This window comes from Scophthalmus maximus, chromosome 15, assembly GCF_022379125.1.
Source record: "Scophthalmus maximus strain ysfricsl-2021 chromosome 15, ASM2237912v1, whole genome shotgun sequence".
In the NCBI taxonomy this organism is placed as follows: Eukaryota; Metazoa; Chordata; class Actinopteri; order Pleuronectiformes; family Scophthalmidae; genus Scophthalmus; species Scophthalmus maximus.
Genome location: NC_061529.1, coordinates 3,909,631 through 3,930,526, shown reverse-complemented (window position 1 = coordinate 3,930,526; position 20,896 = coordinate 3,909,631). Strand labels below are relative to the sequence as shown.

Here is a 20,896-nt window from a genome sequence, read left to right as displayed (position 1 = left end):
ATTTTTCAGCTATTCCTTGTACTCATTTTTTTTCCTCTATGCTTTTAGCTTGGCTATGTGGAGGGAGCAGTGTCAGTCAGTCCCAACTGAAATATCTCAACATCCTCTCAAAGGGTTGCAGTCATGAATCTTAAAGACTTTGCTCTCCTGTAAAATATCAGGACTCGATCATTGCCCAATCATTTTTTATATATAAATCAAGACGAAGCGTCGGAATTTTATTTTTACTCCATGACATCTGTGGGCTTCACAGTACTCAGGTGTAAAAGGATAAAACGATACGTTTATTCCACAGTGAACATTTAAAGACGTATCCCAAAGCCAAGTATTCTTGGTAAAGAACGGTTTACTGCAGTATGAAAACCATGTGGCTCAGTTCGGTTTCTGAATCTCAACTGAACTAAACTGGTCCACTTCAAAGCCATGCTGATGAACTTCAAGCCTTAGGCTGCTTCCTTTAAAGTGACAGTAACATGCTCAACTATTAGACATAAAATACTAAACAAGATATATAATATATATATGCAATCTATTCTAACCCTAAGCATGAACATGTCACAGTGTAACTTGGCTCCCACAACTTTCTGCCTCAAAATCCACATGATCTGTTGAGGCTCTGTTTTTTTTTTCCGTTTTGTCGGTCTCAAAGTTTCCACACGTCTGCGGTGACTCTCATTCATCCGGGAATTTTGTCCCCAGGCACATTTGTGGGGTTTTTTAGTTAAATGTTTCGACAACTATTCTGTCGGATCAATTGCCTCGAAGACGTTCATGTTCCCTCCCATCTCTCTTCAGAATTTTAATTTGTCCAACACTTGTTTATGACTACATATCTTGCAGAACTAATAGTATTCTCACCGCCTAGTCTCATGCCCTCGGTTCATTGTGTCTAGTGGAAATAAAAAAAATATTAAAAAGCTAAAGAGATACAGTTCCGCCGTAGCATCGTGTCAAGACTCGTGTAGAAAATTTGAACAGTTATGTTATACTGCATTCCTTTGCATACTAAAATGAAACCAACAAAGGAGGCAATAAACACAACTGTACACATGAACAAAAAATGCAATCATGTTTATGGGAGAACAAAATATAAACTCTGTTACAAGGACAAGTCATCCAGTCTGGATGGATCAGTCATTCAATCAAATCAAGCAGGTTTTTTTGCAAATAATATATATATATATATATATTTGTTGGACAGCATTTGTGAGCACAACTGCATATTACATTTTTTTCAAACCAATTAACACTGTTGTTGTCAGTAAATATTCATACATACAGTAATTCTGGTACATGTTACTGTACTGGTAGGTTCATTGTGTAAATAGAAAATGTCTAAAGAAAAAGAATACAGTAACCACACCTGGTCCTAAAGTGCAAACACATTATTACTATTTTTTTTTAACTAACTGGCACAGCCACAAAAATGTCCATGTTGCAGACTTCAAATGAGAGTCTGTGATTCGTCTTGCCTCTGAGGCAGGTTCATCGTCTTGTAAACCAACCGCAAACCAAACGTGTGGCAGCTGTGTCTTCTAAAATACTTAACTTATTACAGTACATACCAAAATAAGTTAGTATAAGTGAGTGGTAGTCCCACCAATGAGAGTAGTGTTTGCTAAATATCTGTCAAAGTCTTTTCTCGTCTAAGCATTAAAGGGGCAGTTAGCGATTTTGGAGAAGGATGCTCGGACCTGCAGGTGTCGGGAAGTGATGTTAACAAACTGCACCATTTTTTTTGTTTTCAATTTACAGAGCCTGAACTGCGTCGGGATAACAAAACAATCACACAGAAACCGACAGCTATGTAATAAATATTTGCTGAGCGTATTGGATTAAAATTCGCTCACTGCCCCTTTAATGTATGTAAACTTCCTCTCTCCTCAGTAAAGCCTTCTCACTGGTTTCATAAATCCAGACAGATTTTTTTTTCCTCTTCATGGTTAAACACTAACTATAAACATCAAAAGAGATGGGAACCAAAAAAAAAGAAAGTTTGAGCTACTATTAGAATCAGTCTTTTGCAAGTCCTGAATTAAAGACTGCGGAATGCTCAGGGATGACAGTGGTGAAGTTCGTCAGCTTTCGCGTCGCGCCCCCCCCCCCCTCAGATGCGGAGCTGCTCCGTGTCGTCCTTCGCAGACGGAATCTCGTCGATGGACACCTGGGACCCTTCTCTCGTCTGTCCGAGGGACGACGCGATGACGTCCACCGCTAGGGAGGCGGTGGCCTCCACGGCCTCCCGGTTGGCCCCCAGCATGGGGTTCACTTCCACCAGGTCCATGGCCGACAGCAGGCCTGCGCGGCAACACGGCGACAAGTTAGACACTGCAAGGCGCTACAATAAATCCGTGAACACGACACGATGCTCGTAATAATGTGCACCTGTGTTATGGATCTCCTCTGTGATGAACATCCCCTCCCTGTAGGTCAGACCTCCGTTCACTGGCGTCCCGGTGGCGGGGGCGAGAGACGGGTCGAAGGCGTCGATGTCAAAGCTCAAGTGGATCGGCCGCTGTTTTCTGTTCAAGAAAGGTGAGAGTTGTGTGAATTCGCGGTTGGATTCACACATGGGCAAATGCGCAAACCGTTGACTTTTACCGAATGTAAACTCTCTTAAACCCTAAAAAACAATCCCACTGAAACAAAGCGGAATGTTGTTATCACTTTAACGTACCTTGCCATAAGATGGTCTAAAGTGACCTCCATCACCCTCTGGATGCCCAGTCTGTCAATATCCCTCATGGTGAAGTACTGGATGCCCAGGTCCTTCAGGATGTGGCTGCGATAAACAGAATTCATTTAATTAAAATAAACATATCAGGGGCTTTTTCTTCTCACAGTGCCCACGGACGCCACACCCAGTGCAAGTTTTTTTAAATCGGTGCTGGAATCTGCTTACCGCTCGCCGGGGTCGACGTCCCGCAGACCGATGTAGACCAGGTCCCTCGAGGAGAGGAAGGGCTTCGTCCAGGAGAACCCCGGGATGGCTGGCATCTGCGTTGGACAGGAAGAGACGCGGTGATGTGGAATTCATTTGAATTAGGTGGGGGAATACTCGCCGGGCGGTTATTTTCTGGATGTCAAGAGTGCCTGAATTTCAGGCACTCTTGAATTTTTTTTTTTTTACTGCTTGATAGTTAAATATAGAGAAGAAAAAAAAATCAGAGTCTTTTGTACACAGTTGCTGTGCACTTTTACGAATTTGTACTTTTTACTTTTCCAAATGCGACTAAGCTGCCGGGATTTGTTTTCGCCACCGGGAAAATTCTTACGGCCAAATATTTGCACGCCTCGGGGGCGGACTTCTGAAAGTGCAACATCTCGCCTCACCTTGTCTTGGAGCTCTTTGAGCATGAACGCCACAGGCTGCCCGTGGAGGTTTCCCGACGGAGACGTCGTGGGCGTGTTTATGTCCGCGTGCGCGTCGACCCAGATGACGCACAGGTCGGGACACTGCTGGGCGTGGCCACTCACTGATCCGATGGCCAGGCTGCGAAAGGGACAAGGTCGGCATTACAAAAAAAAAACATCTGGTGTTTGCATTAGTCAAATTCAGACGCGGAGTGTGTCTTCACGGGGGGGGGGGGGGGGTAAGGGTAAGGTGATACACAGAAGCCTTTGGACACCTTTAGCAATTAAACCACAGGATTGTGTTGCAGTGCCCTCGGCTCTCTGTAGATCCCACGCGCTGGGGGGATTTACCTGTGGTCGCCTCCGAGCATGACGAGGGTGTGCCCGGCGCCGATGGCCCTGCTCGCCGCGCCGGACAGCATCTTGTTCGCGGAGCCCACCGTGCGAGGGAACTTCACATCCATGTACGGCTCATCCTTCTCCGGGTGGTGGAAGTTGAGGTCGCCGAAGTCGTGGACCGAGTAGTCTGGAGGAGGACAGAGTCACCGTTAAAGGAAGCCAGGGTCCCTCTTCTTTGGTGCAGATTACAAGTCACTTTTACGCGCACTAGCTGTGGCCCGGCAGGAAGCTGACCTCTGACGCCTGTCGGCGACCGCTCTAATTATCAGCACACAGCCGTGGAGTCCGTGTGGGATAGAAACGTTTGTATTTTGAAGACTGCGGGGGGGGGGGGGGGGGGGGGGGGGGGGGTTTGGCTTGGAGTTGAAAGTCCTGCGAGATCTCTCGCTTCAGTAGCGTGACTCCACGTGCACCCGTCTGACCTTGCAGTCTGGTGAGGCTGAGTCATTAGATGCCAGTGGAACATTAGTGACCGGGCACTTTCCTTTTGCCCCATTTCCCAGTCCGGCTCAGGTTTCACACAGCCCTGTGCAGTTGCAGAATTTAAAGACGGTGAGATTCCACTTCGAAATTGGGGACACGCGAGCCGCGACGGCAGCGTTGTGTTACTCGTGCTGATCTAAGGGGGAAACCAGCGAGGTTCATTGCCGTGCGTCGACGGGACAGGAATAGCCCTGCACGGCTTCTTGCAATCGCGAACATGTGTTGCAGGAGAATCAGCGTGAGGTTATCGAGAGACAACCTGGTATTCAATTCAGTCGGGGGTTGGGTTTCGTGTGTCGGGCTCGGTCAGTGACATCGCAGCTACAGAATGTCTTGTTTTTTTCAATGCTGCCAATTTGACATGGGGACACCAGCGCCCCTCACCGACCGCCATCGCCTCCAATTTCAGCCGACTAAGGACATTTCTACTTAAACGTGACCATTTTTTTAATAGAACATTAAATATTACACCTACGATTGCGGGCTTGATATTTTCTAAAAGCATGAATATAATTTCCCTAATAGAAAATCATATTTGTAATTAAAAAAAGACAAGTAAATATAGCGCATTATATGCCATCTAGGACTCGACTTATACAAAAACAAAATCCTGATTGCGATTCTAGGCTCCTTGTCCCTAAAATATATTACAAAGTTCTTAACGTCTGAATAGTTACAAACCAATCAGGTGCGACCTGGTGACCTAACGGTTTGGGCGGATACCACATTGACACAAATGCCCCAAGAAGCTACTGTACTTTACCAGCTGGACCATTTACTGCATATCCCTCCCCTGCTCTATTTCCCCATATTTCCTGATGTCTCCACTGTCCCTGTTCGTTAAAGGCACACACACACACACTCGCACAGCAAATGTTGTTAACGTCGTGTCAGATCAATGTATTTTTGACATAGTCAAACCACGAAGCCCTGGGAAATAGTTCAAACTACAGCGTAAATGTTAAATCACTTACTAATGATAAGGAAAATGGATATACATCCCTCTATAACAATAGAAAACACATTTTCTTTCTTTACTCCACTCGGGACTGAGATTCAACAACGACATTTAGAACCTCTAGATATATTTTTTAACATGCCATGTCCTGTTAATTCAGGGACAATATTTGATTCCATCTGACCTGCAGTAAAAAAACAATATCTACACATTTGTGATAACACACAAGCGTGCGGCGAGGATGTTACACAACAGCTTATGTTTACAGCTGATAGACAGATTCCCCGGGGGCGGACAGACACGCCAGGATCGCCTGGCACATTCTCTCGCCTCCTTGCGTCTGTTTTGATTGGCTACAGGCGCAGGGACAGGTACTAAGGTCCTTAACTGTCACACGCCTGGATTATCCATCAAATGAACGCGTACGTCACCATCATGGAAGCATGCACGACGATCGCTGACATTTGTTCTCATATGGACGGTGCTATCATCAGGCTTATTATATCTGTGCTGTTCTCTGTAGTGCGTGTATTCTTATAGCAACATTATCATACAAATGGCAGCCTATTTTTAGTCTGCTGCTGTCCACAGACACCACCGGCTTGAGACTTACAACGTGTGCCATTGCATTTTTTTTTTTTGTGAACTCTTTATCCCCTTTTCTTTGGAATAATTGTCTGTTTTATATGATGCAATAGAGCAATAATCGTATAACTTATTTTTGCTGGCTGCTGCTTACTTTGCTCATATATTTGTATCTGTGTCCGGCACTTTTATCTGTCTTATACTGACGCGTTTAGCTTGTCGCACTTTGAGATTTGTTTTTAATTTCAAAGTGCGTTACAGATAAGATGTATTATTAGGGCCTGAGCTCCACTGACAAAAGTCAAAGTGAAAGACCTATTGTAATCGCAGGAATTATTATTTTTTCTTACGACAAAATAAATCGCTCATTGGAGGCAACTAAACGTTCTCCGGCCTGCCCAGAAATTTGAACACGCATCATTATTATAAATTTCCGTAGGCAAAAATAAAAATCCCTTTAATTTTTTTTTCTTTTAAGATTAAATTATTATAAATCATAATACAGATCATTAGTTGAAGCCCTGTTGACTTGATTGGACCATATCATCATTTCTACTATGGCACCATATTAATCTCCAGTGTCCTTGGTGCTCAGAGGAGACTTAGACTTGTGTCTGTAGACCACAAATAGACTTTAAGTAGCCGAAGGGCCTGACTTTATAACAGTGACTGTATCACACTGACAAACAACAGCAGGCTGTATTTTACATAACTCCTGCCGTGACTGGGAGGGCGCTTTTCCTTTTTTCTCCTTCTGTCCCGTGGGCCATTCTTATTCTATGTAGCACAAACGTGACCCCGCTGACCCCCGCGCTCCTGAAATAAAGGGGAAGATTCTTTCCGCCCCCGAGGACAGGCGTCCTCTTACACCCTCTCACAGCAGCAGACCGCCGGATCGTGAGAGCACAATGCATGTGGGTTGGGTTATTTCTTTCTTCGTCTCCCGAAGTGACGTCACAGCCCCGCCGGGTGACGTCACGGCGGAACGAATCACAGTCAGCCATCCTCTTCCTGCGCCGACAGAGCATGTGCTGCTGCTGACTAACACACCAGACATGTGGCAAACCACGACTGGAGGGGGGAAAGAAATCATTCTCTTTTTCTTTTTCTCTCAGTATACCACCGTGTCCTCTAACACAGGGGGGGGGGGCTAGTCTGAGCTCTTCCTGCCCCGGTGTCGTGTTTAGTGACTCTCTCTCTCTCTCTCTCTCTCTCTCTGTTTCCTCAGTTTTGTATTCGCCATTATTTCATCCTGCTCACGTTTCGACCATGGAGGATATTTTTATTCTAATATTATAAGACTTCGGTGAATGACTGCGTCAAACTACTATATATATCATAATGGGCCCATGTAATTAAAAAAAAAACGGAGATCACGTTGTTCCCTGTCTGAGCACGCGTGCTAGAATAAAACCTCTCCCGGCTCGCTCGACGCGTCAGGTGTTCGTATTTACTGTCCGTCTCCAGGTCGGTGATGTAACTTAGTGGCTGAAAAGAAACGGCCCGGAGGTGGAGGGTGAGTCAGTGCACCGTCCTGCCCGGGCGGCGGCACCACACCACCCGTCCATCCATCCCCAACGGGCGGTTACATAACTCGGCGCAGCGCTGCGCAGCGCGGCGCAGCGCCCGTCGGCCCGGCGTCTAGTCCGGTCCACGGTCACCTACCTAACCCGGAGAGCCTGTCGATGAGCCCGGCGTCCCTGATCACCTTCGGCCCGTGCTCCACGCCTCTCCTTTTCTGTCAGGAAAGAAAAAAAAAATGAGTTTGAATGAATGTTGGCTTATTATCCAAAAAATTCGATTCTTCCTTTTTTTTTTTTTAAATGTGTATTAAAAACATTCAAACAAAGGTTTTTCTTCTACCTGTCCTCTGGAGAACGGGGCTCCGAGCACCGCCACGGACTGAGCCCTGCTTTGTTGGCAGCTGTGGCCCACTTGAGTTGTGAGAAGGCGAAATAAAGATCCCCTCAAAGCCATCTTCATTTCAGGAAGAGCAACAACAACAACAACAACAAAAAACAGAAGAGGAAGAAATGAATACAAAAAGATGGAGGGCGAGTTCCTGTGCCGATCGCAGCGGCTCCTCCACTCGCCGGACCAGAAGAGAGGCTGATGAAAGCGCAGGGAAATGTTGCTCTTTCACTTAATGTCGAACTTGGCCGCGTTGGTGCAAGGGGCCGTTCTTAAGAGGCTTCCTCCATCTGCTTAATATTCATGAGCCGGAGAACAAAAAAAACAAAACAAAACAAAAAGGGGGCGGGCCGAGCGCTTACAGGACTGTCACACTCTGACCTATTGATACGAAAGAAAAACAAGTGAAGAGATTTTTTCCGAATGGTTGGCGATGTCGAGCGTTTATTATGCCCTGCCCTGTTTATATATATATATATATATCGGATCGCATCTGACGTCAAGTGCGCAACACACCTTCAGGGTCAGCCAATGGGAGAAGGCGGAAAAAGTGGGTTCGTCCAGTGGGCGTGGCCCGTGAGCCGCTTCTAGGCCGGGACATTGGGGACATGTTCGCCGCGGAAACCTTTGCACTGCAGTCGCCTGTAGGTGGAAATTTCCAGAGACGCAGTGAAGGGGGGGGGGGTGTTTACATCAAAGCCTCTGACCCGATTGTGTGTGTCACCACACCGTGGTCCACATTGGTCCCCACACGAGCTCCGGCCCAAAAAACAGATCCTCTTTCAGGTCATGCAGCTCTTTACATCTGTCCTATTAATGATCAGGAACAACACGTGCACATTCAAACGTTTTACATTATACTACAGATCTGTGTTTAAAAAACAACAACAACAACAACAAAAAGCGTTCCACTTTAAAAACCTTAGTGATTAAAGTACGTACATCAGCAAAATGTATTTAATGAATCAAAAAGTCAAAGTGCTCATTATAACTGCAGAATGTGGGTCATATTTTATGTCATTATTACTCATACACTAATGTCTCTGTACAACAACAATAATAATAACGACAAGATTTTGATTACTTTTGATCCCATAGGTGTTCAGATGGCACACGCCAAATTTGAAGTTGCTGGTGTGAAGTGTGAAGAAAAATTTACACACTTAAAATCAAAATGGCCAACCTCCTGTAGGTCGGAGGTAATGGCGACCTCTGGCTTTTTTGTAGGTATTGATGTGATACACGTGCCTACCAAATTTCGGTCATCTTCATCATTTTTAGGGCTATAGGGAAATTGTGGTAAGGGGCTCTATCGAGTACTTTTGGCCGGCCAATTCTCGAGACCCCTAAAATATCAAAAATGTTCACCAGTTTTGATGCGTGTGCATGTTTATTGCCTCTAATTGGCCGATTTATTTGTCATAAGAAAAATAATAAATCATTAACTTTTGTCAGTGGAGCTTGTGCACTAATAACGGGAGCTAAATTCCTATCAACTATATTGAAATGGCAGTTGCATTGAAGCACTGAATCGTGATCTGTTCCTGTTACGACTAGTTTGAACAGCTTGAGAAACTGTTGGATCATTTAGAGAAGTGACGCATTTCTTATGCGCTCGTGCGTTTTTCGTGTAATCTTATTGGGCAAAGTGATTCATCAAAGTAATCTATCTTTATTGGTGTCAGATAAATGAAATGCTGTACAGTATCTTACAACTACTACTACAGTATATGTTGTTTATTACTCTCTGTCCCTGCCTTCTGTAGCATGTGGTTGGCTGAGATTAAAACCATATACCCAGTTTATTGGCTTTCCCCCATGAGTTACAGAAATATACACAATCCTCAATAATAAAAACAAAAAAGGAACTTCAAATAACCAGATACAGGTAGAATCTGAACAGATACAGGTAGAATCTGACAGAATGACTGGCTGCTGAGCAACACCACCCACACACACATGTATGTAATCCCCCTGTGACGTGACCCTGCTCATGCACATTACTGTATGTACACACTGGGACAAACGAATGCTTGACATGTGTCACGCTTTTTAAATGAAGCATTTGGCGCCACCAAGCGTTAGAAAATGGAGAACGCAGAGAGGATTTAAAAATTGGAGGCGGGGAAAAAAAAGATTGCAGAGCCTGTCAGACAAAACCTCCCAGAATAAATACACCATGACTTTTACTGCCACTTCCGGGACCTATGGTTAGGATCAGGGAAAATTAAAATGTATTTTTGGCCTGAATCATGTGCTACAGACTGCGGAACTCACCAGTAACAAAGTCTACTATTTCAAATACTTATGGTTATTAAAATTAATAAAGGACCATTGCAACTTTTTTTCCCCTTTTTTTGCAAGATCAGTGTATTTATTCCAATTCTGCCGGCCAAATTCATGGAATATTGTAATTTTTAATAAGTACTAATTTTCTTTTATTGCTCATTGGTCCATTATTGGGCTGGGACTGACAGTTTTTGATCAGCAGGTCTGCTAAGGCGTGTTTTGCCTGAGAGACCAATCGCAGGGCAAAACACGGCCCAGTCATCGCTGTGTGTGTGTGTGTGTGTGTGTGTGTGTGTGCGCGCGCTTGTGTGCGTGTGTATTTTTTTTCCCATGATTCATTTCGAGAGGAGATCGCTCCCAGTCGTCTGTCTCCTGACGGGGGCTCTCTCGTATCGCACCGGTGCTAATTAGAACGCGCTAATCTCCGGCGTGTGTCGTTGTTTCCTCCGCCTCGTCGGATTTAATGGGCTTTTATTTGGACGAACCATAGTCTCGTCGAACTCCGGCTCTTTTTTTAATTCCAACGCTCGACGGCAGGTGAGTTACAAGTCGTTGCGTGACCGCTGCGGCTAGCGCGAGCTGACAAGGCCCACGGCGGACGCGCTAGCTAGCGTCGAGCTAACTGGCTAGTTGACGTTGAATGTGGAAGGGTCGGACATTTTTTTGTTCTTGACGTGACCCAGTTCGACCCCCGCGAATAAAGACACGCCTTCTGTTTGCTCCCGGGGGGTCAGGGTCACCGCAAAGCCGAGGATGTCGTACCCGCCTCCGCTCAACCGCCAGCAGATCGGCATCCCCCAGCTGCCGCCGAGGATCCCACCTCCACAGTACGGGGGCTTCGCCTCCGCTGTCCCGCCAGGTACTGTGCACCGTCGTGGCATCGCCTGTGTCCGCCGCGTGTCTGTGAAATCACACTCTTGAGTCCTTTGGGGGTGATGAGTTGTTTTTTTCTAAATGTCAACACACAAATCAATTACAGGTTGAGGAGCAGTGACGTTAGATCTGCATCGTGTCAGGTGGAAGTGCAGAAGGAAGGTGACAACCCCCCAAAAAAGTTAACAGTAGAATAGTTCTGGGGGAAAACCCTAACATAAGATCACAAAGGGAGAATCAAGCTAAAGTGGAAAACGATTGGGAAATGCCTTTGAATGATCATGCAGATAGCATTTAAGTTATGATGTCACACACTATACTGATATTACATAAATACATTGCAGGACTGTTGCCAGTAGTTGTTTGGTAAATCCAACACAGTGTCATGTCGTCGTCTCTTGTGCTGTTGACCACACGGTTTTGAGGATGGTCTGTTTGTCTCTATTTCCAGGTACTCCCATGATCCCAGTACACATGGGTGTCGTGACCCCCACACCCACAGTGAGTCTGAAACAGCACATCCCCCGCCTTCTGCATGCCGCTAATCTGAACGATCTGCCATAAAATTCCTGCTTCTTGTCCATGTTTAAAGTTAAACTTCACCTGTTATTGTTTGCTTGTCATTTTTTGTCAAAGTTCCCCCGTTGCTTTAGATCAGTGATCAAATGTCGTCACTTTGATATCGCAGGTTCTCGTCCCCACCGCAGTCACCATACAGAAGCCGATGGCTCTAAAGAAGGACCAGAGCATCAGAGCCAAGGACGCAGACGACAGCGGTGGCCCCACCACCACTGTGTTCGTGGGCAACATCTCCGAAAAGGCCTCTGACATGTTGGTCCGGCAGCTTCTAGCGGTGGGTTGGCTACGTATGAAATGATCCAGTCGATCAAGATTATTCATCTTAAGGCCCCTCCGCTGTTTTTATTCAGCATGTACTGAACTGAAAGTCAAGCTATAAGTACTGCAGAACTTAGAAATGACTGTCAGCCATAGGGAACTACTCAAAATAAAAGTTGCAGGTGACAGCACCTGTTAGTCGGTTTTATAGAAATAAAGCAGCGTCTCAGGGAAGCACTGATACTTTTCTATCAACTTTTTTACAAGTGATTATTTAATGTTGACTGATCAGTAGCATCTGTAATGTCATATTAAATAATTTTATTCTTTTCCTGGCTTCTTTTGATTATAGAAATGTGGTATTGTTCTCAGCTGGAAAAGAGTCCAAGGTGCCTCTGGAAAACTTCAAGGTAAAAACAAAAAAAGGCTGCAACACATTTAAACCCTTTCCCAAACTATCTTCGCTTTATGAAAATACATCAGGAGATTCTTAAAACATCCAATACCATACTAGAGAATCACTAGTGCAATATGATTAAGATTATTCTCACTATTTGTCTTTTTACTGCATTGAATTACGTTTATCAAATGTAGAAATTGCTGGATATAAAAAAATGATACCATCTTTTTCAAATAGCATTTATAGATTGTAAGTCATTTTGTCAGTAACGTCTGTGGATCTTTGGTTTTCTCCCGGAAGCTTTTGGGTTCTGTGAGTATAAGGAGCCGGAGTCGACGCTGCGATCCCTCCGACTTCTGCACGAGTTGCTCTTAGGTGACAAGAAGCTGCTGGTCAAGGTAGACGCCAAGACCAAGGCTCAGCTAGATGATTGGAAAGCCAAGAAGAGGAGCGCTAATGGGGTATGCTGTTCACCCGTTGAGGGCAGTATGAATCTGGCTAAATCTGTGCAAATGTGTGCATATGATTGATTCTCCCATTTTTCTGGCTTTGACACACAGGGAGCCGGTGGCGCGTCAAAGAACGAGGACGAAGACGAGGAGGAGGTTCTCGATGAAGAAACCTTGCGTAGGGATCAGGTCGTAAAGGGGGCAATAGATGTCCTCATCCGAGAGTACGCAAGTGAGCTCAACGCTCCCTCGCAGGATCCCGACAGTCAACCACGCAACAAGAAGAGGAAAGAGAAGAAAGAGGAGGTAGCTTTTGCAAGATGACGTACATGAAAACAAAGCCTGTGGCGACATTTCCTCGTGCCGTGCTCTGCAAATTCTTTTTTGTAACTTTCAAATACTTAGTGTGTGTTTCCTGTCTCTCCCTCCTTTTGTCTAAGGAGGATATCAATGCTATGGAGATGGAAGATGACAAGAGAGACCTGATATCCAGAGAGATCAGCAAATTCCGCGACACTCACAAGGTAATGTATCAAACTGCTGTTATCAATCTGTACATTTTAGGTTTTCGAGGGAAAATCCTCCACATTTTTGATTAAATGTTTAATTCTTCGACAGCAAATGGAGCTGAACTGTGTATATTTATGGAGGTAATTGCTCCATAAGACTTTTCTGTTTACTCTCAGACATTGTATGGTGTTAGTCTGTTAGAAACAATACTAGTTATTCAAATTTTGTAAAGAATACACAGTAGTTGATGTTAAAATATGTAATCAAATATTCTCTATTAAAGGCTTAAAGTATTCAAACACTTCATCAGTCACTCACATGGCTTCGTAGTATCTTGAAGTATTTCCAAATTGCTCAAGAGTTCTCTCGTTATTATTCATGATGCTGATCTGAGACGAAAAGTTTGAGCTCTGCACAAGCTAATAAATTCATCACACAGAGTGCATGGATTCAATGTTAAATTCCATCCAAAGCTAATCTATTGATTAAACCCCACCAATATGGTAGAGTTCATTTGGTGACTAGAGCAAGATGAATCTCACAATCTCAGCTTTGGAAAAAGTTGCGAGGATAGGATGTAAGTATGATCTTTCATTTCTTCTCTACTCATGTTGGGCGCTCCCTCCTGGAGGGTCTGCAGGGGGTCAACTGGCTCTCACAGTTCCATTATTATTATTTATATTATTACAAAACGATATGAAAAAGAGGCGCACAATGTCTTAAGTTTGAAGTGAAGTGGTTGGGAGAAAAGCACCAGTTAATCAGTGCTACAACTGTAAGGGGAAAAACGTAGAGTGTGTTGCCGGGCAGCTCAGTGAACCCCTGCAGGTCCTCAGATGGTGAAAGATGTGTTTGAAGAACACACATACAGACACACACACACACAGACTTGATTGAGCCTAACCACTGCAGTAGTTTGAACTGCAGCCTTTAGTTGACCTAAAGTAGGGAGCGCCCCTCCACAGCACTCTGCGCTCTGAAGACTAACAAGGTAAGTTCTTATGGTTTTCTTTTTCCCCATAAGTTCCACTTATGTTTTTTAAAACTTTACTTTTTCTTCCTTTCCTCTGTGTCTTCTTGGTAGCTCCACCTCCCCCTTAGTTAAACAGTGAGAGAACGAGACAAAATCAATAAATGAGTTTGAATGAAAAGGACAAAGCTGCAGTTTTTTTTTAAGCTCCTACACAAGAGTAGACAAATGAATACTCATCAAACATGGAACTAGACTATATTTCTGAGCTCCGGACATAATCATCATAATCATAGAAGACTGTTAGTTATGGAGAACATATTAGGATGAACACCGAAATGAAAAATAAAATTATTTCCTTGACCAATGGCCATCTGTGAACACTTTTACGTGTTATATTTGAAAACCACAAAAAAAAAAAAATTCCAAAGGAGCAAAAATAGCCATGATGGCAGATGCCAAGACACCACTGACAACAACTGCAATCGACAAAAGGAACAATGCACAAGGACGTATATATGAAGATATAATAGGTTTACACTCAAAATATATCGTTAACTAATTGGTGTTCAGCTAAAATATCTCTAGTGTTGCTATAGCGATTTAGTTACTTAAATACAATGTTGGTGACAAAATCAGCCATTTTTTTCACAAGGGAAGATTAAAACGAGAGGTAAGTTCTGGGATGAGACAATGAGAGCCAGAGAATAAGCCAACAAGCAGGTAGATCTTCTGTTATTGTTTAAAAAATTGCTCCCGGTGGTTTTACAAATACTAAATTGAATCAAGCCGACTAGCTAAATTACAGTGTAGATTAATAGGCTTGTGTACATCAGGTAGTTCAGACCTCTGTCATCCTTTCCTCCTTTTGATTTTTTTACCTTCAACAGCATTCAGACCCACATTTCCAACGGTGTTTTTTGAATATTATAAACCTGTAAAGATGTACAGGACTGAACACAAACAGCTGGTTGGTATTTCCTAAACCAGTTAGAGGACTGTTTGAACAGTGGGTCTGACTCTGTTGAGGATTTTCTTACACTATTCACTGGGCTGGAGAGGCCAAAGAGACACGAGAAGACAACCCACAGGTAAGACTGCTTCACTCATTTTTTTTTCCTTGTGGCAAAATTGGAATTCAGTATCTGATCTCTTTTCAACCATGATTTTGAAACAAGTTGTTACAGATATTATTCCCTCATGATTTTTCTCTTTACACTTGACTTGCCTTTCCTCCCACACGTAGCCTGTAAGACGTGTAGGGGGCAGAGAAGTGCTGAAACCGTAGCTCATCACCTGTAAGTGGCGCGCCAGTAGCTCCACGACGGGTCTGTAGAAAATGCCATCCTTCATCTTTCTGTCAGCTAGTGAGAATGTGGACGATTGGTTTTGCATTTTGTGGTTTATCCGGATTGAATTAGTGTGGGTGCTGAGAATTTCTCCGGTGTAGGCTTGCATGAATACATTGACACATGCAACTGGAAATTTCCTGTACTCAAAGCCGACAGTTTTTAATCCTGAGGGAGGTGCTGAAGATAGTTGCTGTAGTATCATCATTCCATCGATACCACAACTTACAATTTTTTAATTATTAAAAACTACATTTAAATGTGTCGTAATTATTACAAAAATATCGTAAAAAACATTGTTGTCATATTGGTCAACTCACTCAGCTCTACATCAAACTCCTACACTCCTGCCGGGCCAGCCTTTACGCTGCAGTCTGACACGGCATCCGTGCATCTACGATGACCACGTATAAAACACACACGGGAGCTGATTATGTAATTCACTCAGTTGGGCCATTTGCTGCCATAAGCCAGCAGGGCTTGTTTTAATCCACTTGGCACTCAAAGGTAAAAACTAAAAAAACTAAAACAAAGAACTAAATAGCAGTGACCCTAAGTGTATAGTTAGTTCCTCAGTGAACTTGTGGCCTAATGGCATGGAGCTTTCCTGGCACTTTCTGATCTCTAGTGCTTTGTGTTACCATGAGTGTGTTTGCCCCAATTCAGATGGATTATTTAACTCAAGGAGTCGTGTAAAGCTTAATGTATAAAGCATTTATTAATTTAAAAAAAAGAAGTAATCTTCCCATTCAGTATGAAGTGGTCACCGACACTTATTTCTGTTGTGAAGCTGTGGTACAGTATAGCTTAGCTACATCATGTCAGAGTTGTGTAATTTAATGTACAGTATTTCTTGCTTCAGGTCAGATCTATCACTTTGAGTGCACATTGATTTAAAAAGTGAGCGGATGTGCGCTTGACCAATACGTATTTGCCTACAGCACTTTTTTTTATATTGGAATAGCCTCTTATTACATCAGAGCATAATCTTGGATCACCACAGAGCACGCGGTAACTGCAGAGGACAAGTTGACCTGTTACATATGTGTGGGGAGAGAAAAAAAATCATTCAGTATTATGTGTTAAAGTCGAGCGCTGGACACTGGAGCTATATTAAGTAATGATTTCCTGCACTACACTGTGACAAAAATACAATAATGTTGCGAACCCACATATAAACACAGTGACGTTATTTATTTCGGTGTCTTTTTTATTTTATTTTTTATTCTTTTGCAATTCATGGTTTTATGCAAGTGTGTCCTGAATTGAGCAGTTTCTACATGAAACCTGCTAATGCAGAGGATCACTCTTCCTGGAGGAAACGTCAGGACTTCCTCACTCGCAGCAGACAGCCTCTCCAAGGCAATGAGTCATGGCAGTATGTGAGCATGTCTGGCCCCGGGGAGTTTTAATAACAATTCTTCATTATCATTGTGCCGTTAACCTGTTTGTATTTATGCATCCAAGGTGGATGGTCTTTTTTTGTGTGCGTGTTTTAAAAAACTAGTAACATTCGATCCTCTTTCTTCCTGTCGGACACCCTGCAGAAACTGGAAGAGGAGAAAGGGAAGAAAGAGAAGGAGCGGCTGGAGATCGAGAGGGAAAGGAGGGAGAGGGACAAAGAGCGGGAGCGCGAGAGGGAGCGCCGCGACCGCGAAAAAGAGAAGGAAAGGGAGAGGGAGAGGGACAAGGAGCGCGAGCGGGACAGAGATCGCGACCGGGAGCGCGAGAGGGATCGCGAGCGCGAGAGGACGAAGGAGCGGGAGCGCGAGAGGGAGCGGGAGAGGAGTCGAGACGTCAGCGAGGGTCGCAGCAGATCGAGGTCAGCGAGACATATTCCATGCTCGGTAGACTTTTCAAGTATGACTTGTTTTGACAATGTACTGACTCGTCTGTGAGAATTATCAGACGTGTTACATCATGTTCATATTCTATAATCGATAATCAGATTGACCTTAGTTTGGTTTTCACGTCACTTCATTCATTTATTTATTTTCTGAACTGCTGAACACATTGGAGACTGCAGTCGGTCTGGAAGCAGGAAAAATATATTGGCAACCCTGACGGCTACTTTCATTACTGTCTTTATTTTTATTCATTACCATAATAAACTGTGTGGCCAAAACACGGTTAAAATTTAATACAATTTATGAAGGTTATAGTGGAAACGTTTCTCAATAGAAGACGATTCACGATCAGTCATAAATGTGTTTATTACTTTTTTCATAAAGAAAGTTGACAAAAGAAACTCGGCTTAAGTTATATATTTAATAGTGATCCAAGAGCTTTTAATCTTTTTTGATTTGGTTTCCAAGGTCAAAATTACATAATAAAGATAATATACTCTTATTCCTGGGCTTTTGTATTGGATTTTATTAAATGTTATAAATCTTTTAGAACGCAAGTGTGGAAGCTCATTTACATTGAGCATTTGCACCATGCAAAGCCCAAAGGAACTACCAAAAAATGCAATTACAATTTTTTTTTAAACGTGAATAGAATATTGTAGGAAGATTAACAGCAGTAATGTGTCTCCGGCAGAGAGAGGGCTAGAGATGATAAGAAACGAGACAGGGAAGAAGATGAGGAAGACGTCTACGAACGGAGGAGACTTGAGAGGAGGCTGCGCGACAAGGAGGCAGCTTACCAAGAAGTATGAATATTAATCTTTTGTTACTTTTGAATTACTTTATTGAATGTCTGACTTTTCAAAATCATCAAAATTATTATTCTCCGTCCTCTCAAAGCGCCTTAAAAACTGGGAGATCCGTGAGAGGAAGAAAGCTCGCGACTACAGCAAAGAAACAGAGCGGGACGACGAGAGGCGTCGAGAAATGGTAAACATGAACAACGTGAACACACACAAGATCAAATCTTTTTAGCCGATGGCAAATGCATTTGTATTGACACTGTTTATAATATCAAATGTTAGAATGACTTTCAGGATTTATGTATTTGCTCCATTAACTGTGTTTAAAATCAGATGAAAGAAGCCAAAAGACTGAAAGAATTCCTTGAGGATTATGACGACGACAGAGACGACCCAAAATACTACAGGTAACCCCTCTTTAAGCACATACAGGAGGTTGGGGGCAAATTTGTTATATGCCTTTTGAGATTACTTGACCTGTTTTCAATTATCATATTCAGAGGCAGCGCTTTGCAGAAGCGACTCCGTGACCGAGAAAAGGAGACGGAGTTGGACGAGCGAGACCGGAAGAGGGAGAAGGAGGAGCTGGAGGAGATTAGACAGAGACTCCTCGCTGAGGGTCACCCCGACCCCGATGCCGAGCTGCAGAGGGTGAGTCCACATGGAACTAGACTTTTTTCTTAAGCTAAATATTTCACATAAAATAGCCTTTTTATGGGAGGAACACCTTTCCTGACATAAGAGACTGCAGTCATTGATCATGTGTAATATATATTTGTGTAGATGGAGGAGGAGGCAGAGCGCAGACGGCAGCCCCCTCTGAAACTTGAACCTGAGGAGGAGGTGGTGGTGAACCAGGAAAAGGCTCACAGAGACCGGGATCGGGAAAAAAGGGGATCCGGGAGGCCCGTGGAGCCGGCGCCCCGATGCCCTCCGCAGCATTCGGACGACGATGTGGAGGAAGGGGAGGCGGACGACTACCATGACGCAGAGGACTCGCAAGAAGCCAAGCCGCAACTCAAACCCATCATGCGACCAATCACCACCGCTCCCTCGGTGTCCTCCGCCAGTGGGAATGCGACTCCAAACTCACCCGGCAACGAGTCTCCCTGCGGCATCATCATTCCCGGCGAGAACACCCCCGAGGTGCAACCTCCCGAGGAGCTTCGGCCCAAGATCGGTCTCAGTCTCAAACTGGGTGAGTGTGGTGGCAAATGAAGGACACGAGCGGATCTGTTTCTGTAGCTCTACAGCTTTGATCCAGAATTAACTGGTGTCGTGTTCCTGTCTTTTTCAATTCCAGGTGCCACCAACAGTCCCAGCCAGCTCAATGTAGGAAAGAGAAAGAAACTGGCGACTGTGGAAAGTGTTTTCAACAAGTTCGACGAGGAGGAGGCCGACGAGCAGCCTCGCAAACGGAAACTTGTTCCGCTCGACTACGGCGACGACGACAAGAGCCTGGGGCTGGACGGGGCGGAAATTCCAGGGGCCAAAGGAAACATCAACACCGAGGAGAAACGCAAGCACATAAAGAGCCTTATCGAGAAGATCCCCACGGCCAGACCGGAGCTTTTCTCCTACCCTCTGGACTGGACCATGGTTGACTCGGTAATGAACCTGTGACACTTTGGAGTTTAGGCTATTTTTTTCACTTTACTTATATAGAACAGTAATGGAACGTTTAACCATGACGTGTCATGATTGTTCTCTGTGCAGACCCTGATGGATCGTCGCATTAAACCGTGGATCAACAAGAAGATTATTGAATACATTGGCGAGGAGGAAGCCACTCTCGTCGATTTTGTCTGTTCAAAGGTTCGTGATTATTCTGTAATGCTCTGAAAAGAAAACTAGATTAGCTTCTTATCAGACAAACTATCTTTTGTATTCTGTTTTTTTTCAACTATAGAAAATGCTCGTTCTTCTGAATATGCTGAGTAGCAGGTCCTTTTTGTTGCCCTCTGAAGTTTGTGGTGTCTAATGTCTTTTTGCTTTTCTCCCCCAGGTGATGGCACACAGCACCCCTCAGGGTATTCTTGATGATGTCGCTATGGTAAGTTAAAATTGATCCTGGATCCCAAACCTACATTGGTTGTTTTTGTTGTTGTTTTTAACCTGGTGCGAGCCACACTAGCATCATGAGTGTAGGAGTGGCATTGTTGGTCCGTCTGCCAGTCCACTACTGAAATATCTCAACAACTATTTGCCAACATTCAATAAAGTTGAAGTCAATTAATCGTATTAGTTTTGATGATCCTTTGACTAATTTCTTAATTTGACAATCCATGTATCAATCTAACCGGCCTGTTTGTGTTTAGGTTCTCGATGAAGAAGCGGAAGTTTTCATAGTAAAAATGTGGAGGCTGTTGATATACGAAACAGAAGCCAAGAAGATCGGACTGGCAAAATAAAAGACCACACGTCTCTCGGACTGACTGACTTCCTCAGCTCACGGTGCTGCTACCTGCAGCTCTCGTGTCCAGCGGACTGTAAACATGTGCCCATGCACGCCTCCATTCCCTTCGACAAGGAGCTGCCGCCTTGTATATGCGTGTGTCAGTGCGCATATGAGTGTGTGTCTGTGTGTTTCGAAGGGGAAATGTCTTGAGCTGCGAACAGAAAGGATTTGCACAAAAACACTGCATGACAAAACATTTGTTGTATTTTCTTTTTTCCCCTTTTTCGACGCTGTCAAGGCTAAAGACGGTTTCATTTCACCCATCCGTTCTCCAGGAAATTGGACACGTGCTTTGATTTACTGTTGACATGTCAAGGCATTGCTCCGTTGTGTGAACTAATAAATATGCCCTTTTTTAGAAAATGTCTGTCTTGTTTGTTTCTTATGATTTGGCTAGATTTTGTCGCTCAAGAAACTGTTT

General features: G+C 44.0%; 2 protein-coding genes across 3 annotated transcripts; one reads left to right on the top strand and one right to left on the bottom strand.

Moving 5' to 3' along the window:
• Positions 1-1,056: 1,056 nt before the first annotated feature.
• On the bottom strand, positions 1,057-8,134 carry arg2 (arginase 2). The gene is made up of 8 exons (XM_035610663.2): positions 7,643-8,134; positions 7,445-7,517; positions 3,706-3,880; positions 3,334-3,493; positions 2,903-2,997; positions 2,678-2,782; positions 2,386-2,522; positions 1,057-2,298 (listed from the first exon to the last, which is right to left on the bottom strand). Exons 1-8 carry the CDS (start codon positions 7,760-7,762, stop codon positions 2,108-2,110), a joined length of 1,056 nt encoding a protein of 351 aa, XP_035466556.1. The 5' UTR covers positions 7,763-8,134; the 3' UTR covers positions 1,057-2,107.
• A 2,159-nt stretch (positions 8,135-10,293) lies between these two features.
• rbm25a (RNA binding motif protein 25a) lies at positions 10,294-20,838 on the top strand. Of its 2 annotated transcripts, none has more exons than XM_035610637.2 (18): positions 10,294-10,516; positions 10,714-10,838; positions 11,304-11,353; positions 11,541-11,705; positions 12,042-12,099; positions 12,390-12,550; positions 12,650-12,844; positions 12,982-13,062; positions 16,915-17,189; positions 17,909-18,020; positions 18,115-18,204; positions 18,351-18,424; positions 18,518-18,668; positions 18,801-19,215; positions 19,321-19,625; positions 19,734-19,832; positions 20,023-20,070; positions 20,336-20,838. In XM_035610637.2, exons 2-18 carry the CDS (start codon positions 10,733-10,735, stop codon positions 20,426-20,428), a joined length of 2,478 nt encoding a protein of 825 aa, XP_035466530.1. In that variant the 5' UTR covers positions 10,294-10,516; positions 10,714-10,732; the 3' UTR covers positions 20,429-20,838. The 2 variants fall into 2 exon arrangements, with proteins under 2 accessions (XP_035466530.1, XP_035466529.1); XM_035610636.2 differs by having other exon boundaries at positions 12,979-13,062.
• Positions 20,839-20,896: the final 58 nt, after the last annotated feature.